The sequence below is a fragment of the Hyperoodon ampullatus genome (assembly GCF_949752795.1).
Source record: "Hyperoodon ampullatus genome assembly, chromosome: 16".
Classification (NCBI taxonomy): domain Eukaryota; kingdom Metazoa; phylum Chordata; class Mammalia; order Artiodactyla; family Ziphiidae; genus Hyperoodon; species Hyperoodon ampullatus.
In genome coordinates this window covers 3,602,095-3,623,879 of record NC_136929.1, presented here as the reverse complement: position 1 = coordinate 3,623,879, position 21,785 = coordinate 3,602,095, and the positions used below count along the sequence as shown (strand labels likewise).

The following is a 21,785-nucleotide window of genomic DNA, read 5'->3' as shown; positions in this document are numbered from 1 at the left end:
AATCAGCATTTTCTGGAAGTCTGAAATTATGCCAAATATAACTCAAATCACCTCTAGAATATCACTAATACGAAATGTACTTATGAGTATAGTTAAAAAGGTACACCTTCAGGAATCTGAAATTTACTCTGGTTTATACATAATGATAATGCAATAATTTGGAAATGTACTGAAAACGGGATTTGTGAAGTGCCTGTCTGTCATTACAGAAAAAAAAGAAAAAAGAAAGGATTAGAAAAAAAGGGGGGACACATAATTGTGACCCACGGCCAGCCCAGCCAGTGACCCGAGCTGTCTTGCTGGGCACAGACCCACAGAGCCTGAGCAGCCTCAGCTCCAGACTGCGAGTAAATTCTCTCCCATGGATGACACCTCCCTGATATGGATGCCAGCGTCCTGGCTCGGGGGTAATAACACACCCTGTGCAGACGGGCACCTGGCCTTTACATTGAGATGCAGGATCTCCCAGCAAAGAGGAGGCTGAGGGCCGTGTTCTTTGCCCTGGCACAGGTGGACACCCATTCCTACCACCGGCCACCTCGGGAGCCTTGCTGGGAGCTCAGGAAGGACTCAGGGCAACCGTCCCCATGGCTCAAGGACAAGCGAGTGTGGAGAGCCGCTGGCCTCACCAGAGTCGGGGTCCCCAGGCCCAGCAGGCAGCACCCACCAGGCTGTTCCCTGTTAGGAAAATGGGGACATTATTCTTCTGCCCTAGATTTCTCACTGGGCACGGGGAAACTACCAGAAGAGATTTTATGCATACAGTATATAACTAAGTAGTACAAACAGAAAAAACATATATACACACACAAAAACTGGTTTTTCCACACACAGTAAGCACGTGCTGCTGGCAGGATGTGCACCTTGGGGCCGGGTCCTTCTGCCTTCTTCCCTCACCTTTAAATGATGTACACGTGTAACCACACGCTGTGTTGTGACTGACAAAGCCCTAGGCCGGGCAGCCCTGTGCACTGGGAATCTCTGAGCACATCCATCTGCCATCACGGCTTCTCCTCCATTCAAAACTACACCCATGAATGACATCACCAGCAATTGCAACTTCAAGCAGTAAGTAAACAAGCCATGAATGCACAAACACGAGGGCAAAGAGCTCTCGGAAAAAAAAATGAATAAACTTGTTTTCATTGGCTAGAAGCAGAACAGAAGCAGAATTGTATTTTTTTTTGCGGGTGGTGGGGTAACTCAGGGACATTTAAGGCTAACAGTTCTCAGACGCTGCCCAGAGCACCCTGCCTGGGTGCTTTCTGCACGCCTCGTGCACAGGCCATGCGTGCCTCTGCATCACGGAAGAACGCACACATCCCTCTCCACATCGCACAGCCCTCGAGCAAGATGCCGGCAGCCGGCAGGGCCCCAACTAGGCGGGGCCACCGGGCACAGGACCTCTATTCTCTCGGGGGTCACACAGGGCGGTGCCCCATAATGCAGATAGACATTTAAATTCCTCTGTGAATTCCTCTGTGGCCGATGAGAGCGATTTACATCCAAATGGAGTACCCCTGATTGAAATTTCAGGAATGAAAAGTGGAACGTGCGAAGTTACAGACCATCTTTATCAAGTGCATTTGCTAAGAAATAAAGTAAGACAGCAGCAGCCGACAGCCACGCCTTCCCAGGAAAGCGGGGCCAGGGGGACCCGGGACCCAGGCCCCGGTGCCCCAGGCTGCAGACCACCCCCAGCTTCCCCGGCAGTCAGCGCCCGGACCAGCCAGGTGAACCCGCCCTGCACGCTCGTTCAGCCCAAATGCTGAAATGTTTTTAATGTCCTTCACAACTTGAGCCTCAGCTGGGTACACCTGCTGAAGAGAACTTGTGCAGACTTGTCAGAGCCTAACCTAGACATTCTGCTTGCTCGTTCGCTGGGAGGGACCCTGCACACCAGGGGCCTCGGACCCGGGACTTTCAACGTGCCATCGGGAGATCCGCAGAAGCCTGTGGTTGGAAACTTTGGCCCCCAGCCCCTCCTGGAGGGCCCAGGGCCACCAGCTGTCAGACACGGAGCAGGGAGGTGCCTGCCGCTGCCCCCAGGTGGGAAGCCTTCATGCCCGGGGCTGGAGGGCACCCAGTCCTGTCCAGACGGTGACACACAGGGGGACGCTGCTGGGACACCCCTGATCACAAACCCGTCTCATCCTTCCCTCTTCTCCAGGGAGGAGACAGAGGGCAGGACCAAAACACCCGGCGACGTAACGACAGCTTTTCCCAAACTGCTGAAGGCCTGGAAAGGTGGGAAACGACCCATCCATTCGCGGTAAAGACGGCATTTCCTACTGATTGACACGAAAACCTTCCCAGGCTCCAAAAGCTGGGCAGGGTTTCTCTACGACTTTTAAGAATGGATTTAAAGAAGACATGCCTTCCCAACCACCTCTTTAGGAATCAAAAACACAAACTCCGGACTGAGCAGACGACCACTTGATAGACCACAATGACGCCCAATACAACACACACACAGGCCCCTCCCCTCCAGAAGAGCATCACGCAGACAGGGATGTCCTGTCCGGAGAGATCACTTCTGCCTCTTCACATCTAGCAGCTTTATGACTTTGTGACACTCGGTCTATATGAATTAACATAAAATAACTTATTTTCTCCATTCTCCTTAGAGGGCAGCTGGCCATTTTGCAAAATCTACTCGTTGTATCGAACTGAACATGAATGGGGCGTAGGCTTCAAAGTGACCTAAACAGCGAGGAAAGAAGCAGAGTGAACTTGCCCATTCACTGTAACTGTTACTATATTTACAAATTGGTTGTTTCAATATGCTCACATAAAGAAATATTAATATTCAGCCATTGTCATTCTTTGGAGATAAGCTTGAATTGGAGCCTTATTTGACTTGCCCATACTTCACACATTTTGCACAGATCTGACAAGACTACGCGTGAATCAAGTTATTTACAAGTCTATGCTAGCAATCTGCTTGTAGGGCGAGGGTGGCAGACACAGAGGGGGAAGCACAGCCCCCCGGCCGTGTGTCCCCGCTGAGACCCTGGGTGTTGGTCACAAACCTCCCCCAACGCGAACACGCAGCCTCCCGCCATCCGCCCATTCCTGCCCCGACTCCTTACACATCAAATTCTGAAGAATGACTTTAAGAGACCCACGAGCATAAGCGTGTTTCCTGAAATATACGCTGGACAGAGAAAATGCAAATTTCACACTTCCGGTCTGGACAAAGTAATAGCAACCCCTACGAGAAGGAACAACTACTAATACAGTAGAAATAAATAATTAGGATGAGATCATTTTTCTCTTGTTCGAATGGATGAGCTTCTTTAAGACACTTCATGCAGGCCATTCCTTTTTTACGTATCTCAGAAAAACTAAGGAAAACTGAGCTTACGTTCTGAAGGTAGACTTAAACCCATGTCAAGTGCTTAAAGTGACATAAGCTACAAATAGCCACAAAGTCCACGTACTAAGGGTGTGGTTTCTCCACAGACAGGCTAGAAGGAGGGGAGGGTCTTTATACCACACGCGGTACTAGCTTTTCTGGACGCCTTACACCCCTTAACTCCAAGCTCACCCTCATTGGTGCTTTCACGTTGAGGCCCAATCTCCATGAAATACACGGAATAATAACTTTTCTATCATTTTAGTTTCCCCATCAGCTGATGAAGGAAATCAATTTGTTGCAGAGCCTGAATTTCGGGCTCCTTACTGGAAAGTACCCTGTGCGGATGGATGCCCTGGGGAGGGGGAGTTGGGAGTAACTGACCCAGTTTTTCAAAGGAAGCCACTGGGGGTACTGAGAAGACACAGAACCAGGAAGCAGCGAGCGGACCAGAGCATCGTTCCCTACAGCCCGGCAGAGGCTCCCCTGAGGTCCACTGCTAGACCCCTTCACCCTCGGGTGGTTCCTTTAAAAAATAAGGGTAAGAGCAAGAACGTTCCCTCCTTGGAGGTTCTGAGGATGAAACGCCATCTAAACATGTTATAAGGTGCTTTACAAATACGTCTGTGTAACCTAGCATGTAATTCCACAACTAGACACTTCTGCTCTGATGGCACTGTTTATCTTGTGACAATTTCCCTCTGCCTTCCCCAGTGCAAGGACATCTCAGCATCTTCCTTCCCCTAGAAGCTTTTAGGTCTTTTCACCTTTTACATAATATTTTTAAGAAGGAAAGTCAGGAGTTGACATATACCACGCTAAGTGAAAAAAGATGCTATGGCGAAATGATATGAAAAGTTTTTACACACTTCACATACTGTTCCAAAGAAACTATATTTTCCGTCTTGGCTGTTGAACATGAACAGTCTTTACAGTGGTTGACCAGGCTCTACACGTCACGGTTCATTGTTAGTTCCTTCTCATCACCTACTACTCTCTCCCTGCTCCCTCTTGGTCGGCTACACGGGTCTCCTCCTGATCCTGGGACACACCAGCAACTTTCTGCCCCAGGGCCTTTGCACAGTTAGTCATTCCCTTTGCTCATATGGACTCTCCCCCTAAATACCTACAGGACTTGCTTCCACTCCACCTTCTCCCTCTCTCTTCCCTTTGTTTTCTGGAGCACTTGTTGCCACCTACACTACTTCATGCTCCGAACACATGTCAACATTACATTTATTTCCTTGGTTTCAAAGGTAGGCTTGAAGATTCGGTACTTTTGGTTTTGGGTTGTTTTTGTTTGTTTGTTTGTTTTAGCTTGGAAGCCAAACCTCTTTCTTTCTAGCCTGCACTGTAATATTTTTCAAATGGGTGAAATAGTTTACAAGTATGCAACATGTCACAATTAGCATCTCTGTAATGAAAAAATAAGAAAACGTAACCATTTGGTTAAATCTGAAAGCTGAAGGAAGATCTAACCTTTCCTGCCTCTGTCTCTCCTGCCCACAGGCCACCTTTCTATCCTCCCAAGGAGCCCTTAAGGGAAGTTCCTGTCATTTCTTTGTTGCCTTTTTCGGGGAAAAACAGATAAAACACACACTTTTTAAAAAGGCTCAGAGCTGCCTGCACGTAGTTTCAGGTATGTCTTAAGAAAACAGAACTCTACTTGGAAATTAATAGGACGTCTGAAAATTAAGCAATTTTGAAGCCTACACTATAAATAGAACCGTGATCACATGAAATGTCTGTGGATCATTTATGAGGAAAAAAACTAACTAAAATTGAAATGCTGACTTCTCATGGACAGGCAGCAGCACTGAACCCATCTTATGTGTGAGTTCTCTCAGCTTTGCAGCTACGGATGCGTAGGGAAAGGTGATAAGAGCAGGGGTGAGTTCTCGGGAAGCTTCCCATCGCACAGACTACAGGTGAGCATCCTTCTTCACCAAGAGCTGAGGGTGAGCAGGGAAGACTCAGAAGGAACGGGAAAGGGAGCCCACTAACCTCGTGAAGTTTCTGGAATCCGAAGGCTAACAGCAAAGACAGAGCACACAGAGAAATACTGGGAGTTCTGAGGCGAGGCTACCCAGAGCTCAGAGAGGCTGACAGCTCGGAGCCGGGACCCAGCAAGATCAAACCTGTGGTTTCTCAGAGGAGAAAACTGATGTGGAAATTCCACTTCATTGGATGGACCCCAAGTGTGTGGGGGGGACTGGGGGCACTATACGTTTGAGTGGTTCCACCAGACTTTTCCAGCAAGGACACCTGCAGTCCCAGCAGGGACAGCCCATCCTGTGTCTTTGGCCAAGAACGGTTCAAGAATAAATTCAAAGATGAATTCTGAACATTCCAGCTGAACAGCACAGACTCCAGACTCGTGAAGACGCATGCTTATCACCCAGAGTTATTCTAGGAACTGAGTTAAACGCTCCACGCGTTTAACTTGGGTTAAACTTGGGTATTTTACTGCAGTGCTTATTTCATTGAGAACTAAATCTACTCATAAACCAGCACTACCCACAAGCTAAACTGCAAATAACAGTAAGAAGTAAAACGGAATTAAGATCTGTCTGTGCTACTGTGTCTTTACAATTTTGATTATGACCCTCAGCACCAAAATGTCATTCTATCAGTATTTGGAAGCTACTGTAAACTTTCAACTTGAAAAGAAAATGTTCATTTCAAAAATTTGTCAAAATAAATAAAATCGAAAGAATGTTTCAAAATTCATGAATGTTTGTATTTATAGAAGTGGGTCAATATTTCATATCGAATACTTCCACACGGTTCATTATTAAAAGTTTAAATTTTTTTTGTTTATTCAACCAGTTAAAGTGAGTTTTCTGAAACTGACTGATATAAATGTCCACTCCTGGTTTTATAATATTCTAAAGAAAGAAGAAATACAGATTTTGCAGTTTTGCAACTAAGATATCTTGCGAAAACGCACCTAAATATTTTCAGCTGAACTGTGCATTTCTTATAAGTCTAATTGGTGAAGTAAGAAGAGTTCTTTGTATTAGTTTTACCAAACTTATTTGATAAAGTATTTGTTTTAAAAATTTGATATAACTGGAAGAGCTTATGAGTAGCTCATGGATTTGTTTTCTGTTTCATTTGCATAATACCAAAAATATTATTTTAGGTCCCTTTCATGCTGGAAAACATTTTTTAAATTACCTGCATCATATAAGAATAAAACAGAAGCATGACACCACCACAAATCACAGTAGCAAATTATCTTTAAAAAAAATGCATCCAGGCTGTGGTATAGGAAACTGACCACTTTCCCTTTCTAGGAATTCTTGTTGCCTTAGTACTTCAGGAGCTCTGGTTGTACGTCCATCTCTGATTTTCAAACAAAATCAATGTGCACAACAGCCTCTAGTCCATGCCCTGTTTAATCCTGCTTACCACCTGGAGTTTCTAAAGTACTATATGCACAGTTTTTAAATTTAGTAAGAACGTCCTGGCCTGTTTCCAAAACTTCTCCCCCACCTCACAATTCCCTCCATCCATCCGTCCATCCGTCTATCCATCCATCCATCCATTCATCCAGCCACGTTGGGCTCCGGAAGCCCTACAGGAAGAAAGAAGCAGGGGACCACAGGGGGCCTGAGCTGGGCCTGGCAGGGCAGCAAACGGCTGCGTCACTCACATGACGGGTTGGGGAGGTTTCTACGACCTGGGGATCCACGGGCATCAGACGGTCACTGACCTCAGCCTCTATTTTCAGTTGCTTTCCATCACCAGCACGGGGCCGGGCAGCCAGAGCTCCATCCCACGTCCTCCGAGGAAGACAAGTTTTCACAGAAGGGATCCAGACCTCATCCAGGGAAAGACTACCGGGTTTACTTACAAACACGCCCCACATAGCACATCAGCATTTTATTCCCGTCCGCTGTCCACCTAACTGGGAAAGTGCTCCATAGAGCCAATGCCCCATGACAGGGTCCTCTGAACTTTGCTTTCTTCTTATCCTGAGAAGCAGTTTCATTACTCCATTCATTCCTGATAGGGGGACAAGCACTCCCGTTTTGTTATCCTGCGCCGCTGGCCGACAGCGATGCTGGGTGCATTACTGGCGCGCGTGGCTTCTAATGGCAGGCGTGTGGCCCTGAGGCCGCCGTCTGCTAGGAAGGAAGTGCTCTCTCTGCGGATGCTGGAGAGACTGGCAGCTCGTGTAAACACAGCCCTGAACCACTCCCCAGAGCACAAGGCTATAGATTCCCGACCACGTTTGTTCAAACATGGATAGCTGGTGTGTGAATTGTTATGTTTGTTTATGTCTTCTTTTATGTCTTTCAAAGGGGGGTTAGAATCACATCTTAGGAAGGCAGTGCCTTCTGAAAAACCATTTCTCATCCCATAACAATGAAGTTAAATAAGTTTTTTCTCGGAAAATCATAAAAGATCTTAAAAACAAGAAGGGCACTGGTGAGATAATCCACTTCCCAGAAGATCACCACCTAGCGACCACTGATTATTCATGGGTCCTTAGGCAAATTCTAAAACTGGTCGTTTTCAAATAGACTCATCATCACATAGAGTGATGACTCATCATGAAAGTTTCTTAGGAAACTGCTAATGGCCTTATTTAATGACGAGTATAGGATATTTCACTTAGAGAAGAAATGCACCTTAAGGACCCCTCAAGGAATGACTGAAAACACAGCCCCATTAGATGTCAGATCAGTGGCCCAGGATGACCCACTGATAAAGAAAAAGGACTTACATTTTCCCAGATCATAGAGGCCTTTCGATTTGAATTATCCCAAGAATTTTCTTTCTTCCTCTTCTTTTTTTTTTTTTTAAACACACGTCAGCATAAATATATTCTGAATGCTTGCCAGGCCTTCACCCTCTGCCACATCAGAAAACACTGCCCACGTGGGCACCAGCAGCCTATTTCTCTAACTTACAGCATTCGTCCTTATTCAAGTGTCTGCTTTTCTCTAGTGCTGTCCACCAGCATACCTTGTAGTATATGCATGAAGCAATTTCCTGCAAGGCTCCAAAATAAAAAGACAAATAGCACTTCTACAAACAATAAATCATTCTAGAGGGAACAGGCCATATCCTAGGAGAAAGGTATTCATCTCCACACAAAGGCCCACAGAGACAGAGCAGACCCTCTTCTTTCCTGATAATATTTACAAACATCTCTACCCACTAATTAAATCAGTGACCTTGGAAAAGACGCCTGACCTCCCTCAGCCTCTGTTTTCACAACCTTAAAATGAGTTACATTAGACTGATGGTGCTCAACTCCTCTCCCTCAGAATGACCTTGTATTTTTTTTTTCCTGTCACCACTCTGTGTGGAGAGAGTTTTCAAGTATTTGGTGTTGGGGGGGCGGGTATCTTATCAAGTACAATATACAGTTTGCTTTACTAAAACAAAGACAGCTGGAGGAATGTAAGTTTTCCAACTCTGCAGACCACTGGAAGTCCAGGAAGAGAGCCTGAGAACCCCCAGAAGAGATGACCAACCAACATTTTGATTCAGCTCTAAAATTCACCAACATCACAAGAGCTTTGAAAACAATGTCGAATCCTGAGCTCCTCAAACTGGCAGGTGTGGAAAACAGTTTTAAAAATGAGGGGGACTTCCCTGGTGGTCCAGTGGTTAAGATTTTGCCTTCCAATGCAGGTGGTGCGGATAGGATTCCTGGTCAGGGAGCTAAGATCCCACATGCCTCACGGCCAAAAAACCCAAACATAAAACAGAAGCAATATTGCAACAAATTCAATAAAGACTTTAAAAGTGGTCCACATCAAAAAAAAAAAAAAAAAAAAGAGGGAGCTTTCTCAAACTAACATAACCTTGTAAATCAACTGTACTACAATAAAAACTAAAAAATAAAATAAATTTTTAAAAAATGACAGAGCTTTCCTTTATTGTCCAGTCTTCCTGCTTAGCTGTCCCCATCTTACTCTGAATGAATAACGTGTGGAAGAAAAGAGAGAGAAATTAAGTAACGCCCACCAAGTGAAATAAAAACCCAACTGTTAAGTTGAAAGCTGCCTAAGGCCGATCTACAGTAAAATCCCAAGGTCACTATTGTATATGAGCTTCCAAAGTAGACAGTGTGTAGGACTTGGATAAAATGGGATATAAAATAAAGAGCACTGGTAAAACAGCATCTTCGTGTGGTTCAACCCACCACTACCCTTTTCTGTCTCAGGGATTCCCAGGCAAGTCACTGGGACTCTCTAAGCTTCAGGTTCCTCGTTCCAAAAATGGAGATACAGGCGGTCCTCCTATGACACAGGGCTTTTGGAGTATTACGTGAGACTTTATGTATGAGAATGTCTTAACGCTATAAAGTGAAAAAAAAATACTTTTTGGATTTTAAACACTTGTTTTGATTGAAAGGGGGGAGGGGCATGCAATTGTCTTTCAATATTGATCAGAACAATGGTTACGTTTTCACCATCTCATCAACTTTAGTAGCATTCTTTCAAAATCATTCACTGTCCACCAAGTTTTGGGGATTGTTAGTTACACTTATAATTTGGAGGCAAAAGATGGGTGGATTTAAGTAAGTACTTTTGAATTTGCATAGAGAAAGCACTATGTTGCATTCATAAATATTAAAGATTATGCACTGATTCTATGCAAAAGTGAAAGTCATTCTTGAGCTATACATATGGATTTTAAGGTAATCATTAAAATCACTAATATAATGAACTCTATCATAATACCTATTTTTTTCACATTGGAAAGGTTGAAATTTAGTACTATACCATAGTAACTCACTCAAGCAGCTGTACTAAAAATACCACATGGATAGATTAAAGTAACACTAAAACTACAGTTATACTTAAGGTTATAAAGTTTTAACACGATTAGAGAACACATTATCATTCAGTATTGGAGCTTCAATTATGAAAATAATATCCACATCCAGCCTCTTGGAGCACAACTGGATGAGATATTATGAAACTACACACATGTACACACACACACACACACATCACCCCAAAATAGTAATTATTTATTTCCCCCAAATTTGGTACTCTTTAAAATTGATACTAAAAAGCCCAGTATTTACAAAATGCTGTACATGTAATCATTCATCTTTAAGGTATATCATGGATCACAATATTTGACCAAATATTCCAAATTTCAGTAAAATCACCATAAGCAAATCTCGTCTCTGGGCATAAATACCACGTATGGCATAAGAAAACTGGGCCAAGTCTAAAGACATGTTTGCCTGATCAACTTTTACAAAGTCTCTGGACAGGTAAAAGCGACTTGATACAAATTTCATATTTCCTCGTCCAATAGAAAAGACATCCAGAGCTGCTAACTTAACCATTGTATCATTTTGTAAAAGTGCAGCCTGTAAGTCTTAACCCAATTCCATTTCAGCAGAATGCAATGAATTCAGTTCTGATGCAATGAATTCAATTAAATGAGACGGCCAAGCACAGAAGTATCTTGTATAATTTGCACCCACAGAGCAAAATGCTAGTGTCCAACATAGACTCCAGCTCTCTCTATTCACACTTTCTTCTGTGCCCGTTATTTCAGTGCACAGTTCATGTAAGTCTCTGCAGCCATCTAGAAAGAAATGGAATAATCAGGAGCAATTATCAGCCTCAGCATTTCCTCGATCTTGAGTGATGACTTCACCAGTTCTCTTCAGAAAAAATCTACCACTGAACTCTGTCTACAATAATCGACCTTGAGTAATTCAGAATAATCACTGCCACCTTGAAGAATACGTTCAAATTAATGAAATTAACACAGAAAATCTTCCCACTGAAATGTGGCTATTCTCATAAAATCTACCACCTGATCGATAACATGTTTATAACCGCTGATCTTGGAGATTCAGAAAATTCCGTTTGGTGGATGAGAATGCCAGCATTCAAAGGCCTTGCCCAACTTGTACGGAAACATGCATTCTGCTCATGTCTGCAGTAGATAAAGTCTGCAGAGAATTCACCTATTACAGGAGCCCCAGTGAAGACCGGGCTGTGGGGAAGGGCACGTTGGTCCGCTTTCCTCTGAGCTTCCCCAACTTGGTGTACTTGGCAAAGCAGATAAAGGAGTCAAGGTACATTTTCCCTTAAGTTTCTGAGGTGAAATAGGAACACCTGATTCTGTGCTACCCAAAAAAACAAAACAAAAAACCCTCTCCACTTGCCAAATCTGATACCAAAAGTTAACCGGCTCTTGGGACTCTGCTTCTACAGAAAACGCATTAGTGGGAATTTTAACAGAAAACCCATTATCCCTGTGCTGGTCCTGAAACTTTCACAAGTTCTTTTCAGAAAGAGATTCATTTTAATACTAAGAGCTCTAAAGAAAATAAAGCATTAATTACCTATGAAAATTCCTCTTCTGGGGGTTAGTAGGCCTCTGGAAGAACAAAAGAATCAAACGCTGGAGGTTTTCCTACCCAGTTTGACAACCAGACAAATCAAAACAGGGCAGGAGTGATCACCCTCATTAAATCAACCCTGAAGAGTGAAGCCCCAGGCCAAACAATGGCCGATTCAGCAACTAAAAGTTTAAGGGTTCTGTTTTCCTCATAAGGCGCCCCATATTAGGAGCAACACTGTCAATTTTAAAAAACCTATATTCCAGTTACACATTTTCATCTTGACACTATCTCTTACAACCACTTCGTAAAAGGTCATCAGAAAGTAAGGTCCTGATATAGTTTCAGGATCAGACGCTCTTTTCCTTAATTGTTATTTTACTATGTAATTTAAAACACTACTTCATGACAATTGATAATTATCTATGAAAAGAAAAATCTCAAGTGAAACAAAGAGGGGAAAAAACAATGGTTCTTGGAGACTGGAGTAAAACCAGCCACCAAAACAGAAAAGGCCTGAATTTCTTAGGAAGGTACCGGCTCCGTGTTTAGCAGCTATGAGCATCCTGGTTTCTAATTTAAGAACACCCGTTTACAAAAGTGTCTTTCCTGTACACGCTCATGGTTTCAAGATATCAAGCATCAGTAGCATCGCTGGATTTATTAACACGTTTCTTTTTTTTTTTTTTTTTTTGGTACGCGGGCCTGTCACTGTTGTGGCCTCTCCCGTTGCGGAGCACAGGCTCCGGACGCGCAGGCTCAGCGGCCATGGCTCACGGGCCCAGCCGCTCCGCGGCATGTGGGATCTTCCCGGACGGGGGCATGAACCCGCGTCCCCTGCATCGGCAGGCGGACTCTCAACCACTGCGCCACCAGGGAAGCCCTAACACGTTTCTTTAGAGGAGCTGAACCGCTCCGGATGTTGACAACCTCCTGGGCCTCCCAGGGGCCCCGAGCACAGGAGGAGAGGGTTCTAAGGACCCCATTCTACAGACAGAGAAAGTGAGAAAGAGGGATTAAATGGCTTTCCTCTCTCGCACATGACTCACGAAGAACAGCAACTAGACACCTGGTTTCCTGATTCCTGGGTTAGTGTTCCACACACCCTGCTTCCTTCTCCGAAGTACTATTTTGGTAAAGGTTTCTCTTTCAATAAAGGAACTAGAACAAGTCATGTGACTTTCATTCAGGAAAGCCTCTGTGTGTTTTCATTAGCACCTTAGTTGTCTGTTCCTGGGAACGGGGTGGGAACAGGGCACGGATGACCTTATTATGACAAGAGCTAGCCAACCAAAGCGGAAAAGCATGCACAACAGGAAAAATAAAGCGTGTGTGGTTTGTCAAGTCATCTCCTTGGAGTTCTAAAAATATTCAAGTCCCTGGCTTTAAGACTTCAACAGACAATACTTTTAAACACGACTTGTGGACTGTGTTCCCCCTTCAGGAACAATTGTGTTGCTCTCTCATCCCTTGATCCTTTCACTGTGGGAGGTGAATAAACAGTCCTTTTATGGAACAAATTTAAATACAGATGCTTTCCGGTAATTCTTATCTAATCCGCCTTGCACCTACACATAAACCAATTTTGGAACAAAAACCCCACTAAAGAGGAATAGTAAAATAGCACAGTTTATGGTATACACCGATCTATAACTCTAACAACCAAATATATAAAGTTCATTTTAAAAAGTGGTTTTAAAGCACAGTAAGTTCAGCAGCATACAGTTTCAGTTCCCAAACAACAATACTCTAAAGATTGCTTATACTTTTTCCCATACACACCCACAAAACCCAGGGTAGGTAACCTTCTCCCTGCTCCCAAGTAAGATGCATAGTTTAGAGTTCAATTTGTATCGGCTCTGCGGGACCTACAAATACATACACACACATCTGTGTCAATCTAAGGCGTACTAACTTTTTAATTGGCTCCGCCATTGAAACCCCACCGCCATCCCCGATTCTATTGGAAACAACCATCAAACACTGCTGGAACCTTACCTCTTTGTCACCACCTCTCCAAATACCAAACGCTACCCCCAAGGGACCCCGAATGGTTCCACTTCAGCGTAACTCGTGAAGTTTTTCCACGCGGAACCCAAGGAGCTGGATGTGGAAACATGGCCACTTCCGAGGGGCAGGGCAGCACACCCGATGCCTCAGGAAGTTCATTTTCCATTTTATCTTCAAAGAGAACGCTTTGCAAGTCTTCCTTCCATAAATCATGCTCTCAAAGAACTTATCTCCTGTGAACTTTTTATTTATGAGCATCACAAACAAACGTCTACGCGTAAACGTGAGTTCAATATAAGTGGATGTTCATTCTGGGTTTCTTGACAGTCCCTTTCTGGCTCCACAAAATGCAATTTAGTTTCCCCGTTAATTAAGATGAGATGCTCGTCTTCCCTATCCTACTGTTCTCTGTGCTCAAAATTAGTTTACTAGAAATCCATTTAGCATGTAGTCCTTTTATCAAAAAAAAAAAAAGTGTGGTTTGGGCACAATGGGTCAATTGTAGTTATCCATTTTGCTTAAAAATAGTCTTTTTTCCTTCTTAAGAGAGTGTTTACGTTAACGCCCACAAAGACTCTGGACAACCAGCAATCCAAAGAGATCTCTCATCTTTGTTCAGCCACCACCGAACATACAAACTGCTGTTTGGATTTCGGAATCCTGAATCCTATAGGTTGTAAGGAATTTTATACTGGTGGGAAATCTGAAACAAAACAGGCCAAATCAGGCCTCTCATAAACTTATCTCTTGCGGTTTAACATTTTCCCTCATCTGAAAAGGGCATTATATTAGACGTGAATCACGTTTCTGAAAGTATCTACTTTATCAGAAAGGCCTTGAATCCTTTCAGGCCTGGAGGTGCACACTCCGGCTCATTCGCCCTGTGACTGCAAGAAACACCTCCCAGGGCCCTCCTCAATCCAGTCCAGGTTTTTCCCGCCTGCTCCACCAGAAGCAGTGAGAGGTGTTGTGTTCTCAGGCTGTTTTTCTGATTAGAATCAGATTTCAGCAAAATGTACTTTCGTGTTCACGATGGCCTATACCCATTCCTGTGCGTACAGATTTCTCCTCCACTCAAGTCTAGTTACGCCGGTGTGTTTATCTGGTCTGCATCTTGGACGGCAGCTAATCATCCTTCAAGTCCCAGGCACACGAGCAATTTTTCAGATGCACCTGTAGGCCTTAAGTTAACTCCAAGCAAAGTGACCTTCCGCTGAGCGTCATCGTTTATGGGACACATCCTGACAACTTCCAGTGGGCTTCATTAGATGCTGAAGCACCATACTCTGATAGTTCTCCGTGACTCTTTTTATCTTGTGTTCCACAATTTTAATAAAAAAGCAGGTAGCGTTTCCTCTGTTATATTGGATTTCCAGCGTATCCACTCTACAGCTATAACTTTAAATCCCCTGGATACTAGAAAACACATGCTGGATTTAGATGGCATTAGATGGCATGTTCACTTTTAGAAAAAAAGGTGTACGGGTCCCCAAGCTAGCTCAGTCGTCACCCTGTAACCCTTGCAGACTGCTGACCTCAGGCCAGCATCTAAGCCATGTTCACTGCTCTGTGTTTTGCGGTTCCCACAAAGCCTCTATCTTCCTGACAACCCTGCACAGAAGCGGCTGCAAAATTAAAGAAGAAACTCTCTTGAACCCACCCGCCCCCCGCCACCTCTCCTCCACCTCATCATTCAAAGTTTGAGATAGTCAGGACCTCTGAGACAGTCAGGACGCACCTACAGGTGCAAAGCAAGCACACCTTTCTCCTTTTGGATCTATGATGAGACTGCAAAGAACAATACTGGACACCATCCCATCCAATGGTTCCTGAGAAGACCAGAATGGCCGTCTTTCACTGTCTCCTCTGAAGCCCAGATTCACATTACCTGGGCGGCCGAAAAATGCTGGGGGCCTGGGCCCCGCCCACTGGTCGCTTCACATGACTGCGCCTGGGCTGCCCCCATAGGCCATTTCTCAAGCATACTCAGGCGGTCTAACTGGGGCAGGTGCTCCCATCCATGGTCCCCAAACCGGCAGCACCAGCACAACCTGGGGGCTTCTTAGGAAAGCACACTGGGAGCCACATCCCAGACCCACTGCACTGGAGTCTCGGGGATTCACCTAGCCCGCCCGTCCGGGTCTCAGCAAACTCTCCAGATGACTCCCAGGTGGGCTCGAGTTGGAGAACCACTGCTTTGAGCTGTGTTTAAGCAGCGTTACCATTTCAGCCTGTTCGGAGAAAAGGAACGTCTCTGATGGAAAAGCTCCTACAGGCTACGTGTAAACTTGAAATGGTTCGCTGTTCCCTGCAGCAGTCACCAAAATGGATGTTCGTTTCCTAAACAACTTTTGGGCCTGTGTTTTATAAACTCTGAGGCTCGGCAAGAGTCAGCCGGGCCCGGCTCCAGGAAAACAAAGAGAAAGGTGAAGGCTGCGGCCTGGGAGCTGCTGGAACTTCAGGTCCCCTCCCGGCAGAAGTTTCCCACCTCTCAGATGGAGAAAACCCCCTCTGCCGCCTACCTCCTCCCTGGGGGGCTGACCTGGGGGCACCCGCCAGGTGTGTTCATGGGAAGACGGGGAAGCTGGGCCCAAGAAAACAAATCAAAAGTCTCCCGAGTCCGAAGATTCACATTCAACTCAAAGATGACCTGAGTGCTCTTGGCAAGATCTCTGGGGCTCCAGAGCTGACATCGGGCCAAAAGTGAAACAGAACAGGAAACCTGCGCCCGTACTCTGGCATTTAGGTCGAGATACCAAAGAAGGGAAGAGGCTTTAGCCACGGATGCCCTCGCGTGCCCACCCTTCTTCCACCAGCCGCAAGGGTCTCACCTTTCACGACCGTGGCCTCTTTCAGGTGATGCGTCAAGAAGTCGAGGCTGGCGTAGGTGCTGGCGGAGGGCAGGGCGCCAGGGCCGGGCCCTACACACACCCCGCCGGTGCTGCCGGCCCCTACCGCGCCGATGAGACCCCCGAGGCTCCGGGTCCGGCCCCAGGCGCTCTTGTCTCCCGTCTGAGGATGCTGCTGAGGCTGCTGCGGAGTCGGCGACAGCCCCGGCTCGTCCCTCACGTCGATGGCGATGTAGTTGAGGCCGTTCTGGAAGCCGGCAGAGGTCTCCCGGCGCATCGGCGAGCCACTGCCCCCGGGGCAGCCGACCAAGCCCCCGGGCTGGCTTGGCGTCCAGGGCCGCGCCTGCGCGGGGAGCGGCGGCGGCAACTGGCGGGGGGACGTGGGGGGCTCGTCACCGCCACCCAGGACGCTGCCGCCGCCCCCTTCGCCGCTTTTCCTGAGAGACACGTTCTCCACCGAGGCCGAGTTGTGGCGCTTGGGGTTGTGGGCGAAGGACGGGGACACGGGGGTCACAGTGGTGGTCGAGGAGAAGGTCTCCGAGCTGTGGCGGCGGCGGCCCCCTTGCGGGTCCGCGCGGATGACCTTGGCCCCGCGGTGTGGGTCTGGGGGTTGGGTAGCCTGCAGGAAGGCCTCGACCCCCGACACCTGGTCCATGAGGCTCAGCCTCTTCAGGCCGGACACGGGGCTGCTCACGCGGGCCCCGTCGGGCTTCGGGGGCGCGGCGATCGGTTGCGGCGGCGTGGCAGCCACGCCGAAGGCCATCTCGGTGTAGTCGCTGCTGTCGCCCGCCCCCGAGGACGGAGAGGAGGCCGCGCCAGGGCCCTGGGAGGGCGGTGCCGGAGGCAGGCGGTACAGCTCTCCGGGCGGGGGCGGCGGCGGCGGCGGCGGCTGCAGGGCCGAGGAGGGGGCGGCGGGGCGCGGGGGCAGCGGCGGGTACGCGGAGGCCTCGGGGGACAGGAGGGCGTCCAGGGAGCCCACGGGGTCCCCGGCCTGGCCGCCCGGCTGGGGTGACTTGGGCGAGCTGAAGTCGAGGTTCATGTAGTCGGAGAGCGGGGAGCGCTGCCGGCTGTCGCCGCTCGTGCCCGGGGTGCCCGAGCCCAGCGACGAGGCCGGGCTGCCGGCGGACAGCAGCGACGACGACGAGGCGGCCGAGGCCAGCAGCGGGGGCGCGGGCGGCGACAGGCGCGCGCCCGCCTCGCCGAAGTCGATGTTAATGTACTCGCCCGGGCTCTTGGGCTCGGGCGGCAGGGGGTACTCGTGCATGCGGGGCAGGGTCTGCAGCCCCTCCAGGGACAGGCGCGTGGGCCGCGCGGCCCGGCAGCGTTGCCCCAGGAAGCCCTCCAAGCGGCCGCTGCCGCTGCCACCGGGCCTCCCGGGCGAAGGCACCGCCGGCTGGGGTGGCTGCGGGTGGCCGCCGCCGCCCCCTGGCCCGGCCGCAAAGGCGCCGGCTGGCTGCGTGGACCCCGGGCCGGCCGTCGACTCCAGCCGCTCCTCCTCCAGGATGCGCCCCACGGGGGAGCTCATGAGCACGTACTGGTCGTTGTCCCCGTTGCAGGTGTAGGCGGCCTTGTAGGAGCGCGGCAGGGAGCTGTAGCAGTAGCTGGGGACGCCCCGGAGCATCTCCCCGCCGCCGCCGCCGTGCAGGGCGGCCGAGAAGAAGTCGGGCGGGGTGCCCGAGGCGCCCGCGTCGCCGGGGGACATGTTGAGGTAGTCCCCGTTTGGAAGCAGCCTGCCGTCGGCGGCGGTCTCCACGGACAGCTTGGAGCCGCCGCACCACATGCGCATGTACCCGCTGTCCTCGGGGGAGCTCTCGGCCGGGGAGCTGGTCTTGTAGCCGCCCCCGCTCCCCGGGAAGGCCCTGCTGGCGGCAGACGCGGGCGTGGGCCCCGCGGCTCCCGCGGGGGGCAAGGCCGCGACGGCGGCGCGCGGCTGCAGGATCTGCTTCGGGGCGGACACGCTGGTGGGGCTCATGGGCATGTAGTCGTCGCTCCTGCAGCTCCCGCCGCCGCCCGCGAGAGCCACGCCGGGGGTCATGGGCATGTAGCCGTCGTCCGCGCCCAGGTTACTGCTGGAGCTCCTGTGCGACCCGATCTCGATGTCGCCGTAGTCCTCGGGGTAGGGGTGGTAGGCCACTTTGGGGGAGGACGCGGGGCACGACGGGCAGAGGCGGCCTGAGCTGCCGGAGAAGGTGGCCCGCATCAGGGTGTATTCATCCAGGGACGCGGAGGAGGGCTGGGGCACTGGCCGCTGCCGGGCAGGCGTGGTCAGGGAGTAGGTCCTCTTCCTCAGCCCCCTGTCCAAGTCCTGGGCCCCGTCCCCGGAGACTCTGCGGTAGGGGCGGCCGCAGTGGCTCAGGGGCCGCTCCATGGTCATGTACCCGTACAGCTCGCCCCCGCTGCCGTCCCTGGCCGGGGGCGTCTCGGCGATGGACTCGGGCGTGTTGCTCCTGAGACTGCAGAAGGCTCTCAGGTCCCCAGGGCTCGAGCCGTACTCGTCCAGGGACATGAAGCCAGGGTCGCTGGGGGAGCCCGAGGCCGAGGCGCTGCCGCTGGAGGGTCGCTGGGGGTGCAGGGGGTGCTGCATGTGCGGGTGCGGGCCCGGGGGCGGCGGGTAGGAGCCCGAGCCGTGCCCGCTGCTGGACGACAGGCTGCCGGGGCTGGTGGCGGCCGCCGGGGGCGAGTGCGCCACGGGCATGGACATGGAGCGGCTGTGCTGCAGGGCGCCCCCTGCCGGCGCCAGCGTCACCTTGCTCGCGCGGCCGCCGCAGCCGCCGCTTAGCGTGTGCGAGCGGCTCAGGGGCGCGCGCACCGGCCCCGGGCTCAGGGGGCTCCCCGCCACCGACACCGGCCTGCCGCCCGCCGCCCCGGCCCCCGCCGCCACGCCGCCGTCGCCCTCGCTGGCCGTGCGCACCCGGCACGAGCTGCACTTGGCGGCCGGCGGTGTCGCGGCCAAGCTGTCGGTGCGCGAGCGGCGCACCAGGCCCGTCTGGCTGGGGGGCAGGTTGACCAGGTGGTGGTGGCGACGCGCGCCGGGGACGCTGATGGGGTGCGTGGCCGACGAGCCGGACGACTGGCTCTTGCTGCGCGGCCGGAACTCGAAGAGCTCCTTGAGTGCCTTCATGGCCTCCAGGATGGTCTCGTGGATGTTCTGCGCCACCACCGAGTCGTCCGCCTGCATCCACAGCTCACCAGGGCCCGTGACGGCCGAGCGGCCCACCTCGATGAAGAAGAAGCTGTCCGAGTGGCCGCAGCGGCGGATGTTCATGAGCTGCAGCGTCACCGACGGCTGCTCGCAGTTGAGCTTCACGAAGCCGATGGTGCGCGCCGACAGGCACAGGCGGTACACGCCCGTCAGGTTCTTGCTCTGGCCCAGGCCCTTGGGCTTCAGGTTCACCTGCCACACCTCACGATAGGCGGCCGTGGCGGGCGCCACCAGCCCGTAGCTGTCATCGGCCGCGGCGGCGGCGGCAACGGCGGCGCCGGCCGAGCCGCCCAGGGCGCCGGGCAGGGAGGCGCTGCAGGACGCGGAGGGGGCGGCCGCGGCGGCGGCGGCGGGGGGCGCGTCGCCGGCGCTCGCTCGGCCCTCACTGACCAGGTCGGTGAGCGCGCGGTACCAGCCCTCCTGCTCCTGCTCGTTCTCGGCCGCCACTGCGAAGTACTCGTCCTTGGTGTAGAGGGCGATCAGGTACTTGTGCTTGGCGTCGGCGCGCTTGTTGATGTTCAGACAGCAGTCGAGCGCGATGACCCGCTTCGGGGCGCCCGCTTTGCTCCGCCACTTCTTCTCGCTCTCGTAGTACTCGAGCCGCGGCGGCTGCGGTGCCGGCCCCCCGCCCGCTGTCGCCGCCGCCGCCGCCTCGTCGCCGCCCGCTCCGGGTCCGCGCAGCACGAAGAAGCGCTTGTGGCCGTGCTTCTGCTTGCGCAGGTAGCCGCACTTGCGCACGCCGCTGTTGTTGTTGTTGTTGTTGTGGTTGAGGTTGAGGTTGGGGCCGTCGCCACCCGCCGGCCCGGGGCGCCCGTTCATCGGCGGGCTCGCCATCACCGGCGCTTCAGGCCGCGCCGCCCGGCCCGGCGTGGAGGGGCCGGGGGGAGCGGAGGGGGCGCGGGCGGCTCCCTCCCCCCCTGCTCGCCCGCCGGAGCCCGCGTCCCTCGGGCCCAGGAGGTGGGGAAGGTTCGGGGAGGCCCGCCGGGTGGAGGGTGGGGGGCCGGCACTGCGCGGTGGCGCAGCGCCCTCCGCGCTCCGGGGCCCCAGAGGATGCCCGGCGCGGGCGGCGGCGGCGGCGGCGGCCGCTGCCTCCCGATCTCACGGGCGGCGCCTGGGGCTCGCGGGCTGGGCCGAGTGTCGGGGGTCCCCGAGCCTCGGGGCCGAGCCTAAGGCGCGCCCGGCCGTACGGGTCCCGCCGCCGCGCCGCGCTCCGGGGTGCCGGGGTGTGCCCCGGTACTCGGGGTCTGCGCCGCCGCCGCCGGGGCTGCTGCTGCTGGTGCTGCCAACGGCGACCCGGGCTCGTCGCGGTCCCCGCCGCACAGTGAGTAACACATCGCGCACCGAGTGACTGAACTAAGAAGAGCAAAACAACATGTGACTCGGCGTTACGCAGGCACACACGGCGCGGCCCGCCCCGCCCCGCCGCCCGAATTGGCGCCGCGCTCCCGGACGGACGGCTCGCGCGGCCAATAGGCGCGGGGCGCGGGGGGGGCGGGGCGGGCGGCGCGGCCCGCCCCGCCCCCCTTTCTCCCGGGGCCGCGTTTCCCGCCGTCCCCTCCCCCTCCCGCGGAGGCCAGGGCCCGGGTCGGGTGGGGGCCGGCCCGGGCCTCATTAATCAGAGGCTCGTTGTGGATGCCGGCGGAGGGGATGCCACCCAGGGCGGGAAAAGGGGCGCGCGGGAGGGGCGGGGGCCGGCGGCCGCCGCGCGGAGGGCCCTGCCCTCCCGCCTTTGACTCAATTAATTGGGCTAGGAGCTTCCGCCGGGGAGGGGACTGGGGTGGGCGGAGGGGGAGGAATTGGGACTGCAGGGGGCGGGGGCCGGCGGAGATCAAGGGCCGACACCGTCCGCCAGGGTTCGGTGCTTGGGAGGGGACGGTGGCACCTCACTCGGGCCCCGCATCGCCTCGCCGCCGCCCCACTAGCGGGGGCCAAGATAGGGGCAGTGAACTTGGCCGCCCTCTCGGAATCCCCCTCCCCCCAGCACACACTTTGGCTTGCGGATCCGGCGCCCCGGCTTGGGGTGGACGC

The 21,785-nt window shown here is 52.1% G+C and overlaps 1 protein-coding gene across 1 annotated transcript in view; it reads right to left on the bottom strand.

Annotated features, from left to right (window-relative positions):
- The window catches only part of IRS2 (insulin receptor substrate 2), a gene marked incomplete at both ends in the record, with an annotated part of 37,226 nt that extends 16,635 nt beyond the window's left edge, over positions 1 to 20,591 (bottom strand). The window contains 2 exons of the mRNA XM_079722049.1: positions 16,229 to 16,248; positions 16,538 to 20,591. Coding sequence (XP_079578175.1) covers positions 16,229 to 16,248; positions 16,538 to 20,591 — 4,074 coding nt within the window. The remainder of the gene's footprint in view (positions 1 to 16,228; positions 16,249 to 16,537) is intronic.
- Positions 20,592 to 21,785: the final 1,194 nt, after the last annotated feature.